The following is a 13,370-nucleotide window of genomic DNA, read 5'->3' as shown; positions in this document are numbered from 1 at the left end:
ACTTATTTATGTTACTGAAGAGAGGGTTATAAAAAATAAAATATCTATTCATTCATATTTTAACATTTACCTCTGTCAATTTGTAAATGTGCATTTATCTAGTGGCTTTTGTCTTTTTTATAACCACTTTTGTATTTATTTATTTATTTGATTCAGTCTTGTTGTTGTTGATGTAGAATAGGTTAGTAGATTATGATTTAAATCCTTAATGTATTACTTTTGTCAATTAAGAATGTATAGTCTGCAGAAGCTAGGGTGTTCTTACTGTACCGTGTAATAAGCAATTTTATTGTATTGTTTTTTATATTCATTGTCAAAATTGCATTAAAGTCACCCAAGGTCATAATTGTGTTTATTCGACTGTTTTAATACTAAGCTTAAGTCATCATTAAAACGGTTAATAAAAAAGAATTGCACTTCAAAACACTAGAAATACCTTATACAGGCAAGAGCCAATCATATTGAGCCGTGTACCGTTGCTAGACAACGAACCAGCCAATTAGCGTGCTGTTCGGTTTGCGTGCACTGGAGTGGACTGTCATTCGGACCGACATGGCTTCAGGAGCTGCTGGATCGGGAAGCTAGGAGCAGACATTTGGGGGGAACGCATAAAACTGCAACGTTAAGTATGTAATCGAAACATTTTTGTATTCTCTTCTTATTAACATTTTGAATATCTACTTTTGTAACTAGTGAGCTTGTTTCAATGTCAGGTTGTTTTCGGTCACTCAGATGGTAGTTAACTTTGACCGACTGCTGTGTACTGTAAAGGAACAGCTTAATGTTTGTTTTGCTTTATTTTGATTTAAACCAAAACATGATCTGTTGAGTGAACGGTGTGCTGATCATGCATTAAGGTTACACATTGTCATTAACGACATTAACTAAACAGACTTACTTACATTCTTACAAGGCTATTCCTGGGTTTTGTTTTTAGCTTCCAGGAAATATTTTACTTAAATTATGTGACAAAAATAGCATGTTTTGCAAACTTAACTGTTAAAAGTAAGGTAGGATGACTTAGTTTATTCTCTCTGATGAGTGTTTTTACAGCCTTTTCTGGCCTGCCATAAACCATGAAATGTTTATTTGAGTACAAATGTGTGACACTTTACAAACGTAGGATACTTAAATAAATGCCGGTTTATAAAGTACACCGAACAAAAAATCAATGTAGTCTAATACATGGCCAAGTCATAAGTCTTACTTTAATGATTTGAAGGTATCATGATTAATAGACAATACACAAGAAACAGCCTGCTCACCCTGCATGTAAAATACACTACCACACTACAAACCAGCATCTGCACACTGTAGCCTACTCCTCAACTCATCTACAGTACTCAACTAAAAACATGGTTCTTGTTTTATATTGTGTACCAAACCAAAAGAGAATGCAAGTGAACTGTTGTGTGCAACTTTACAAAGTGCCATTATCGTCTGAAATGCACATACAAATAAAAGCACATCATACATGGCCCATAAGGACCACAAACCTTTGGAAATGTTATAGAGAGGCGAAGTCCCTCCCTTTCCGGTGGACCTCCATCATATGGGACCTTACTTCGGTAAAATTATGTATTGAAGTCAATGGCGAGAGAAAGATTATCTTTCGATCCCGTTTGAATTGTGCCACGAATTACACATATGATGTTTGTCAATTTAAACAAATGTTTTTTTTTTCAAAAAAAAAAAAAAAAAAAGTGTCTTAAAACTGTGAAGTAACACATTTTTTTGTGTGAAACGCTCAATGAGCTACATATCTGGTCTCGCACTACAACACACGTCACCAAGATGGCCGTCATTACTATCTTGCCAAAAAGGTATTGACTACCCTCTCACTATCAAATCAAATCAAATCAAATCAAGTTTTATTTATAAATCACCACAAATCACCAGAATGAAACACGTCCAGAAGAATGTCATGCAAAGCTGCCTGCCAGCCTTCCTTCCTTTGATTCTCCCTGAACTGCCTGATCTTTTTAATGTTCAATGTTAACCATTTGTGCAGATAACATGAAGTAGAAAAGATCGCCGATGTCAATGTAGCGTTAGCCTGTCTCCCTCGGGGGCATCCGGGCTTAAACGGTGTATTAGAATGATCACACCGTTGTGACAGTACTCTTCAAAGGGTTCACGAAATATGACTACTACTCTTACTGTTTAACATTTTGGGTTACTTAATGGTACTTCCTGTTAAGGCTAATATAAATGACAAGGCTAAGGTTGTAATGCTAACTAACGTGCTTGCCACTAGCTAGGTAGCTAACTTGATCCAGCCACTCCTGGTCCTTTCATCAGACGGGAAGTGAAAGAACGATCAAGACCCATTGCTGCTATGATTAAAACCTGGTACTAAGCACACAGGCATCTTGTCAAAGTTATCTTATCTCAGCTATCTCTTATATTTAGCGGAGGAAAACAATTATGACATCAGTTATGACATCACTTACTGGGATTTGTAGTCTTTCTAGTTACGTATTTTTCATAGTCTTATATTTCAACAGTTTTACGACAAACTGTGACTTTTTTGACGTGGAAATTATTTTTTAAGATTGACAAACATCCTCTGTGTAATTCATGGCACAATTCAAATGGGATCGAAAGATACGTTTTCTCTCCCCATTGACTTCAATACATAATTTTTCCGAAATAAGGTCCCCTGGGTCGGAAGTAGAGGGGCGAGACTTCACCTCTCTATACTGGAAATAAGTTTAACTAATGATCTAAGGGTTAACACTTGTTGAGTAGTCAGTCTAAGCAGCATATGCCTGTTAAGCCCTTTGACTGTAGGCTTGCCATCTGTCTCGTCATGCTGAATAAGTATCACCTAAAACCAAAGGGTAGATCTCTTGAGATAAAACTGACTCATAGCCTTTTTGTAAATGAAATATATAACACATTACATTTACAAAATGTTCTTCATAAAGCAAGTTATATATTTCTAAACTTAGTTTCTGCTCATTATTTGATAGTATCCTTTGATATCAAAGGATCAAGTCATACTGTAAAGTGTATATATAATATTAATTGTGAGTGATAGCTACATGTCTATTTCTGGAGCACATAGGCATTGATCATACAGGAATAAAAATGTTTCTTATTGTGTGGTTTCTAGACAGCTCCACATACTGTGTGTGTCTGGGATTAGTCTGATCGGCTGACTACAGTATAAGAGCATTGAGATAAGATGCCAGCCTGGTCCAAGGCTGTAACCTGTTAAATATTCCTGCAATGACAACAGTGTAATACGGCGATGTCATCATCATAATGAGCTTTGTCAAAGACATTCTATAAAGAAAAATGTAAACATTTTGATTTAAAAACATTGGATGGCTGTCAGTACACTATGCAATCACCATTGCTTATGATAGATAGAAGAATTAGCTCGCATGAATCTGCTGTGCTTACACTCTCTCATCAAGGCTGCTGCGTGTTTCCACCCGTCATCACTACTAGTTCACTTCCATTACTTTGTAATCCAGACTGTGTTGAATGAGCACTGCTAATCTGACTGTCTATTTCAGGAGCACTGACTGCATAAGTGGATTTTATTCCAGGCATTGTCAGTTTGCACATATGGTAGACGATCCACACACGTAGCTCAAAGGCTGCACTGCAACAATGCCGGAGTCCTCCTTGGGTGAGTATAGATATTGACATATTTTTAGATCTGTGAATGACACTCTGTAAATGAGATAAATGCTATTGTACTCCATAATATTTATTATCACCTTTACATTTCTCACAATGGACCTATTATTTTTGTAATGTGACTGTGTCATCATCTTCAGTTAGATCAGTGGTTCTCAAACTTTTTCTGTCAGGCCCCCTCTTTGGAGAAAAAAAAAAGTCGGGCCCCCCCAACACAAATAGTCAGGCTCAGTGGTGGCGCCAGAGATTTCTTTTGGGGGTGCTGTGGGGTAGGTTGACGTTTCATAGAGGGTGCTCAAACATTTAGGGTTTCCCATTAATGTACTGGGCGCTACAGTTGAATTTTCTACTGCAACATTCCCCACGCAAATACACAGTGTATCCGCGACGGTTACAATGAAGGCTCAATAATCAGCTCACGGCATATATCTGTAAGCAGGGGTAAAGTGTTATTTTTATAGGTGGTGTGTCTGGACCTCACATAGGGGGGTCCGGGGGCAAGCTCCCCCGGGAAGATTTATTTTTAAATATTGAAGTTAAATGCATCAATCTGGTGCACAATGAAGAGATATATGGATATATCTCTCAACACCCATATGAAACAGAACTGTAAAAGGATTTTCTTTTTCTTTATGGATATTTTACAAATCACCCTTTTAAACTTTATTCTTGTTTTACTGTCATATAGTATTTTATACCTGTTTTTCATTTATTCTCTTATTTTTGTATAACTATTATGATCATATAAACGTGTGCCTCGGAAATAATTGTTTACATTAATGGTGACCAAAACATTTGAGACCCACTGAGATAACACTGAGAGAGTCCTTTAGCTCACTGAGTCTCTCAGTCTGACAGGAGAGGACTCTCCTCCACTTTGTTGTTGAAAAAACTCCTTATATCCGTTAGCGTAGCTCGCTAGCACCAGAAGCTAACAACAACGATCTCCGGTACCGGTGCACTCTCCCTCTGTCTCTCTCTCTCTCTCTCTCGCTCGGGCACACAAAATGGCTCGTTCCACACGCACACACAGAGCCGAGCTTTAATGAAACACAGAGACCCAGACGTAATAGTACTGTACTGCATAGTATTATTTTCGAATCAATAATCTTTCAAATTATGATTATTTTTCTTTTTTTTATAACCATTTTTCCTCCTGGTCTCTCGCATCCCCCCACTTTGAGAACCACTGAGATAGATGAACTGAAGTACAGTACTGCAGTGTTCTGCCATTACGAGCATTGTACAGGTTATGTTATACTTTCTCTATCTTGTGTATCAAATCTAGTGAGTTGGGAACAGGTTAAACTAAAACCCACACATGAACGGTGAAGATTACTCTTGGTTTTTGTTGCAAAAATAATCTCAGTTGTTATTATGTGTATGAAGGGGTTCTCTTTTCTTGTTACATTAGCAGAAAGCCATACTGTGACTATTTTCTTCCTCCAGAAGTCAAGGACATTCGCAGCAGCTCCGTTGAATGTAGACCATCTCCCTTGAGACAGTTTAGCCAATCATCGCTGCCACTGCACAGAAACTACATGCTCAGTGACTTCTGCACCGAGCACAATGTGCAGGAATGTCTATCTCACATCAATCAGGTAAGTAACATCAAGTTCTCAAATTCTTTGATTTATTGATACGTACATGCTTGTAGTTAAAGGCTCGTACAACATGACTGCTGTGATCTTGACTTGACGTGTTGATTGTCCTCCACATCCTTTTCTTCCTGTATTCCCCCTTATACAGGAGGTGTCGTCTCTTGGCCTCCCACCACTTTGGACGGAGGCGAGCGGTAGCTCAGAGATGAAGGTCGTCCCTGTGCTAAACTGCATGTATGACCTGATTCAGTTGCACCACAGGGGCCTCCGGACCTTGGAAAACATGGAGGTGGAGCAGCTTAAGATCAGCAGTAATGTGGAATTCTTGCAGCTATCCAGCACCCATCTAAAGGTACATATACATATTTTTTCCAAATACAAATATAGATAACAAGACAAATGTTTAACTAAAACTAAGAACGTCAATATTTTCTTATCAACATTGAATAATAGCTCTTATATAAATGTATATGTTGTTCTGGTACAATAGGAGCAGCTCGAACTGTCCAAAAGAGAAAACACAGGACTCCTTGAGAGAGAACGGCAGCTGCAGCTGAAAGTGAAGACTTTGCAAAACAGCCTAAAAACTGAAAAAGAAGAGGTACTTTTATTAGACTTACTGCCTTAGACCAGTGGTTCCCAACCTGGGGGGGCGCCAAAGATCGCAGGGGGTGCGCCAGGCCTCAGATGATTTGAGGCCAAATATCATATTTAGACTTTTTTTTTTTTTTTATAATATTTTTTTTTTTACAAATTTTAATGTAAAGCAATACATGGTCACTAAAAGCCTTGTCTCTGCATTACAATAAAATATAAAAAATAATTGATTAATTAATTTGAATAACAATTCAAGTTAGTAGCTAATAAAGGCATAAAAACACAGAAATGTATAATTCTTTCTTTAATAGAAATGTGTCTTCTGCCCGTAAAGTGTCCAAACCAGGCTTTTCTGGATAAGCGCATTTTTAAAACACAGTCATTGTCCATGCCGGTTTGAATTAGATTATTTGTCACAGTTTCTCCGATCAGATTGGTCTCCTCCATTTTGTAGATTATTTACGACTTTTGAATCCACATAAACACATCGGCAAAGTCCGGCTTACTTTGAGCATGTGTTTTAAACAGTTTAATGCCTTTGTGAATTGTTTCCACTTGCGCCGTCCTTTAATTTCTTCATACAGCGGGAATCCAAATGAATGAATCCTGAGTCCAATAACCATCAAAGTCACTCCAATAGTGCTCCTTAATTACGCTTTTATCCTCCTTTAACAAAATACTTGAGGTTGATAAACATTCGTTTTTATTTCCTCCTGTCAGGTGCAAAAACTTCAAAACATAATTGCAAGCCGAGCCAGCCAGTACAACCATGAGATGAAAAGGAAGGAGAGAGAATTCAACAAACTGAAGGAGCGCTTGAATCAACTTCTGGCTGACAAAAAGGAGAAGAAACAAGGTATAAGGGACAACATGCTCAGCCCCAACCTTTAACATTTTAAAATCAAACACCATTTTTATATATACAAGATTAAAATGCACATGCACTTTTAAATGTAGCTTTCTTTTCCCTTTTTGCTAGCAGCCATTGATGTATTAAACAGCATTGGAAGAGCTGATGGGAAGAGAAGCCTTTGGAAAACTGTAAAGACAGAAGCCAAGTAGGTTCTCTTCTACTGACTTTGTTGTCCAGTCATTTTACATTTCCTTGTCTCTAAAGACACATTTGCGTAAAAATGTGAAGAAACAAATGTGTGACACAGATTTATTTTAGGACCAAAGGTTTCTAACAGGGTGGCTGAATGTCACAGTAGTTTTAAGTGATTTTCCGTGTAGATGTGTTATGTATATGAAATTGGAACAGACAAATGAACACAGATGATTATCTTCGTCCTCCCAAGGCATGAGGGGGAGATGTATAAGACTCTACTGGGCAACTATGACACCCGACAAAGGGAGCTGCTGCTAGAAAATGCAGAGTTGAAGAAAGTGTTGCAGCAAATGAAAAAAGACATGGTGTCCATTCTGAGTTCAAGAAAAACCGCTCTGAGAGGGGACAAACATCAAGATGCCGGCAAACAGGTAGGAGGTTGTTTTTCATAATAATAATACTAATAATAATATATAATTTATACATCACTGAATATACAACAAATACAATAGAATATAGGTTATTCAATATCCTAGTACACGGTACAGTACAACAACACCATACAAAACCTACTGCAGACTCTACATTCTTAATTTACAATAGTTTTAAATCAAGTGTTTGAAACATATCTATTCTACATCAACAACAAGGCAAACTAAATAATAATAATAATAAATCATTACATTACAGGTTGATGCAGAGGAGGAAGAGGAAGTGTTTGATTCCAGTAAAGAAAGTGTAGAGCTATACTGTGATCAAGCCCGGGAAAAGCTGACCAACAGTATTCGCCTCCAGTGGAGGAGACTTAAGAGCCACGTTGAAAGATTGGACAGCCAAGGTAGTGTTCATGCAGCATACTTACCCTGTCTGACCCTGATACATGAAGGAATTTAACTTTGTATCATGTAAGGATTCCAGACAATTTGGATTCTTCTGAAAGATAGTGTTTGTAGAAACCTTGTTCAACCTAAGATAAACTGACATAGCTACAGAAGCAGGCTGACATTATATAATGAAGCCAAAGAATATGAATTTGTATGAAAGCAACATAATTACATGGATTTTCCAATGGCATTAGTCAATATCCTTGCTTCCTGTCCTTTAAAAACAATACATAGAACATGGATGTAAACTTAATTATATTTCCTGGGTTGTTTATTTAGCATCTTTAGCTCAGATGGACGAGAACACAAACTCTGATGCTGTCGCCCGAGAGACTCATGAGGACGAGATGGACAGACTGAAGCTGGAGATCCAGCAGTGCAAAGACTTAATTCAAACACAACAGCATCTCCTGCAGGTAAAACTGACATTTGCCATGACATTTTACACATTAAGATCTCTGGTGAGTTTATAAATTCTAGCTAAGAGTGCGTTTTTATTCTTGCAGCAGCAGTTGAGCTCTCCGTGTGACGATGAGACAGCCTCCCAGCTGAGCGACTGCTTCATGCTGCAGGAGAAAGAGCGCTTCAGAGAGGAATGGAAGACCCTTGAGGAACAAAGAAATATATTTGAGAGAGAAAGGAGGAACTTCACTGAAGCAGCTATCAGACTTAGCCATGAGGTAATGAAATACATTATATTTTTCCCAAAAATTGGTCTGACATTTTGGAAACACAGCACATTTTACTCTGTAAATTAGCAGAGTGAACAATGACTGGTTTATATCTGTGTGCTCCTTTTTAAGTGTAATATGTGTCTTTGAAGTGATTTGTATCTGATTTACTTTGCAGAGAAAGGACTTTGAGGACGACCGGGCACTGTGGCTCAAACACCAGTTTTTAAGCTTGAGTCCATTTGCTGACTCAAAGAAACCCCAGATGTCAAAATCTAAGAGTGCCTTTTCAATTGGTGAGGGATTTGTCATTCTTTTTTAATCCTTTTCCAATTTGATATTAGCATTTTCAAGTTGACTGTTAATTGTAATTATAAAACTGAATTAAAAGATATTATTTAGGATAGTGTATAGTTTATCAGTCAATTCAACAATGTGCCCATTTCATTTCTTTATACCACAACTATAATGCAAATGTAATCAACTAAATCACTTAAATTTTTTTCTTCTATTTTTTAAAATAACTATCAATAAGGGACTTCTCTGACAGTGATTGATAAGGTTCATCCTATCTTTGCAGCTAAAACAGAGGCGAGTGCAGAGACAGATCCAGAAAATCTAATCAAATGCAGGTCTGGCGCAACCTCCCCCATACCCAGATGTGTCCAACTCACACCCACACCAACAGAAGACTTGCATCGGACACTTTGCCTTATGCCGGACAACAGGTACAATGTCTTAATTTGTACATTATTATTGCATAATGTATCTACATTAATGCAGCTACTGTGTCTCCCTAACTAACATGTTTGTATTTCTAGATCAACCAAACCAAAGAGAAAGGTTGAGCACGTTGAAGAATCACAAATCTCTTTTAATGGAAATATCCCAGTTCAGTGCAAACAGTGGAACGACAGTGAAGACCAGTACAGCCATTCACTCCCAAAGGAAAAGACCAGCTCTATATGAAGCCAGACACTTTGAATATTGTTCATGTCCATTGATTGTGGTTAGTTTGTGGTATTTTAAAAATAAACCTGAACTGTAAGGCCAAACACTTGAAGAAAGACGGTAAAAAGGAACAATATCTGAAAAATAGCCGTTAATGGTTGTAGCCAAACAAGAGTTCTGGTTAGCTGCTGGTGTTCAGTGTGACATATTTTTGACTATTCTGACTTTTTATGTTGTAGTTTTTTACATTTGTGACATATGTATTTATTTATTTATTGTTTGGCTGTTATATCTAGAATCTAAGTCTGAGACAAGTATTATTTTCCAAAACATAATTTGTCCCTGTATTGTGATTTGCTTGGTCTATGTTAATGGTTGCTTTTGCACCTTAACTAATCTACATGTTGCTCCCACAACTTTGAAATATTTGTTCTTATCATGTTTAACTTATTACCTGGCACAATTTTTTAGAATTAAGAGTTAATGCTGCTCTTTTACTGAATGCAATAAGAAGTATTTTTCAATAGTTTGATATAGAAAATGTTATCAACTTCAGATAAATAACTAAATGCATTATATTAAAATCAGGAATCTTATATAGGACAATATAAATTATTCTCACAATTGAATTCAACTTGTGTTTTTATTTCGATCAGCCTAACATTAAGAGATGTGAACAATTCCTACTATCCTAATGTGAGATGAGTTATTCTATCTCGACAATCTTATATTCTTAAAGTCCTTATTATATATCATTCAAACACGATTTTCTTGTGGTTTTACATGTATTTGTCTCTATGGAATACAAAAAACTGGTTCACCTCTACCAAGCCAATTATTACTGCCTGTTCCGGCAGTGGTTATCAAAGTTTAAAATGTTCATTATTTGTATAATAAAAAAGTTTACCAGTTTCAAGTAGGCTACTCCCTCACATTTTGCAAGATTCGAAGGCTTTGTTGTCATTTGCAGAATAGCTACAGCTTTGTTGTTGGCAATGAAAAGTGAGGAAATGGTGCAAGTAAAATGCATTAAGTAAACTATCTACTGTACAGGTAAAAATAATTGGATAAAACAAAATGTAAAAAAATGAAATATTATACACAGTGGATATGTAACGGCTTGATATTAAAATAATGCAGCCAGTGAGGAAGTTACAGAGTATCCTGGAGTCCTTGTTGAACCTCCACAGCCCGCAGAAGAAGAGCTTCTGTCTTATTGTCCTGCATCTCCGGGCCTCCCACCTCCAGTGCCCCGGGCTCGGTGAGTGACGCCGCTTCACTTCATAACAGGAAGGGAATATCGTGGATGCTGTGCTGGCCTGGGGAAATGGCCACTATCGTGGCTCTGCTGTGCCTTTTGGCTCTCTTGGACGGTGAGAAGATTTCTAGTCATCCTGAGAAGTCTACTAGATTCATGTCTGTTCTGCCGTCCGCGGTGAGCATCCCCTGCAAAGGATCGGGAGTACACAAACAATTACCGGTTACCTTGTCACAGCCAGGCAATCAGTTCGACAAAATATGTTTGTCTTTTTTGTTTGCCTGCGATGATGGTTCTTCAGGACTGCTTCTTAGCTCTAATCACACTCTCGCAGACTTTTCCGGTGATTCTAAACTAGATGACAATGTATGTGGGTCGTTTTAGAGGAAAATATGCCTGTTTTTAGTTGTTGTTATTACTGTCAGGAAATGTAAAACCTAACCCTGGTCCGCCCAGTAGTAGTAGTCAGATCGCTTCTCCTGCTGATTTTAAAGCTAGGTCTGGGTTGGGTTTCATCCACTTGAATGTGCGCAGTCTGTTAGGTAATGAAAGCTTTAGCGCAAGTTCAATAAGGAACACCTAACAATGAGTCACTTAACCGCAGTGACGCCTCGTAAAACCCGGAAGTAAACTTCTTCCGGTTCCTTCTTGAAAAAACAATGCAAATTCTCCATAGAATTTTGGAAAATAGCTCGAAATAAGGTCTGTGGTTGACACACATTTAAGAGAGGGATCACGTTTTGTTCAGCCGGATAATCTCCACATGTCAACTGTTAGAAATTAAAATCAATGTTTTGATGGTATAATGTAGCTTAAACATACCGTCAGTTTAAACGCTCTTTTATACTGAAAAACCAGAAATTCTTGTGCACAAGCAGTTAAGCTTTTATTCTGAAAATCCTTCATCTACGGTTAGCATTTAGCATGTGGCTAATATACGATTTCCTAAAGAGGTGAATTGAGTAGCGAAATGATATGGAGTGGTGCAAATCGAAACCTACGGATTTAACACTACAACTATAGATGTCGAGGTACTACCATGTTGAATATTAAATGAAAGTACAGTTTATTTGAATACATTATTGTTTACAGACGAGAGTAGCATGTGACAACATCCGGAATGACCGGAAACCAAACGAGCCGAGAAGTATTGTTTAGAGTATTGATTACAGCGTTTAGAATGTGTTAAATGAAAAGTGATGAAAGAGAATATGAGGAGAAACTGCGTGTTAAGCATATATTGAATGTGAAAAGAACCTATCCTCTGTTGAAATGCAATAACGGACATTGGAGACGAGGTGAGCCGGCTGGCGGGGAGGAGCCGGCAGAGGATATATAAGAGCGCCGGAGGAGCGATCCGGGCTCTTCTCTTCTTGCTCAGGAGAGCCAGATCACAGCTGTTTTCTGCCGGAACAATATTCTGTCTGTAACACTACCGCGCCTTTTTTAATTAAAGTATCCCATTTGAATCTTTTCAGAGACTCCATTTAGTCTCATTTTAAAGCTTCTCTCCTGGACGCGAGAATAAAGAACATATTTAACACAACCCTACTTTTATAATTTCTGAATCATAAATCTAGTCGCCAAAAGCGAAATGCTAACGTTATGCTATAAACGAACTACAAGCCAGTACAGCAGCAGGGTCGCACGACTTCAACGTCACGCCAACTTAAGATCGTTTCAACTGACTTGCACTGAAACTGCACTTTGAACACTTTAAATTAAATATATTAACATTTTAAACTGTATACCCCGGTTATCTAGGCCCTTTTTGTTTTGTTTAATGTATACCACGTTTATCTAGGTCCTTTTTGTTTTGTTTTATGTATACATGTCACACTGGGAAACGATATTTCGATATTTCTGGATGTATAACACATGTAGAATTTTTGACAATAAAGCTGAATTTGACTTTCGCGTGCTTGCATATTTTAACAAAGCTTTTCATTTTAGCCACACTGAATTTAACTAGAAGTCATGGCTGTGTCAATTACCAGTCTGATATCATTTTACAAAGATGACAAGAAGAGTGTAGACAGAGGAGAGAACCACCACAAGTCAGCACACGTAACAGTGCAGCCTAGATGAAGGTGTGCTTACCGGTGTTGTCAGGGCTAGCATGAGGGACAAGGTTTATAGTGTCGGTGAGTAGTGATAGCAAGAGTACCGTTAACCTAGAGTTAATTTATTCACATGAAATCTTTATTAGACAAGGCAAGTTTATTTAAATAGAACTTTTCAACACAAGGCAATTCAAAGTGCTTTACAAAAAATGAAAGAAATTAAGAAAATGGCATTTAAAATCAGTCATTAAAAAGAAAAGCTAATAAAATAAACATTAAAAGAAAAAATACATGGATACAAGTTACAGTGCAGTCTAAGATATGAATAGTTCAATTAAAAGCAGCGACAAAAAGAAAAGTCTTCAGCCTGGATTTAAAAGTAGTAAGAGTTGCAGCGGACCTGCAGGTTTCTGGGAGTTTGTTCCAGATATTTGGAGCATAATAACTGAACGCTGCTTTACCATGTTTAGTTCTGACTCTGGGGACAGAAAGCTGACCAGTCCCTGAAAACCTGAGAGATCTGGATGGTTCATCATTTAGCAGGAGGTCAGAAATGCATTTTGGTCCTAAACCATTCAGTGCTTTATAAACAGCAGCAGTATTTTGAAATCTATTCTTTGACACACAGGAAGCCAGTGTAAAG

General features: G+C 37.6%; 1 protein-coding gene across 4 annotated transcripts; it reads left to right on the top strand.

Moving 5' to 3' along the window:
- Nucleotides 1–551: 551 nt before the first annotated feature.
- On the top strand, nt 552–11,150 carry LOC307030051 (afadin- and alpha-actinin-binding protein-like). 4 transcript variants are annotated; one of them, XM_079666279.1, is made up of 14 exons: nt 552–626; nt 3,528–3,643; nt 5,104–5,255; nt 5,404–5,607; nt 5,746–5,856; nt 6,573–6,708; nt 6,835–6,910; nt 7,151–7,331; nt 7,591–7,738; nt 8,073–8,200; nt 8,291–8,464; nt 8,634–8,751; nt 9,036–9,183; nt 9,277–11,150. In XM_079666279.1, the coding sequence occupies exons 2-14, from the start codon at nt 3,625–3,627 to the stop codon at nt 9,422–9,424; spliced, it is 1,743 nt and encodes a 580-aa protein (XP_079522405.1). In that variant the 5' UTR covers nt 552–626; nt 3,528–3,624; the 3' UTR covers nt 9,425–11,150. The 4 variants fall into 4 exon arrangements, with proteins under 4 accessions (XP_079522405.1, XP_079522404.1, XP_079522402.1 ...); XM_079666278.1 differs by having other exon boundaries at nt 5,107–5,255; nt 8,064–8,200; nt 9,277–11,149; XM_079666276.1 differs by having other exon boundaries at nt 8,064–8,200; nt 9,277–11,149.
- The last annotated feature ends 2,220 nt before the right edge of the window (nt 11,151–13,370 follow it).

This window comes from Notothenia rossii, assembly GCF_949606895.1.
Source record: "Notothenia rossii genome assembly, chromosome: 1".
NCBI lineage: Eukaryota > Metazoa > Chordata > Actinopteri > Perciformes > Nototheniidae > Notothenia > Notothenia rossii.
Note: the sequence above shows the minus strand (reverse complement) of the source record. Positions and strands in the feature narration are given on the sequence as shown.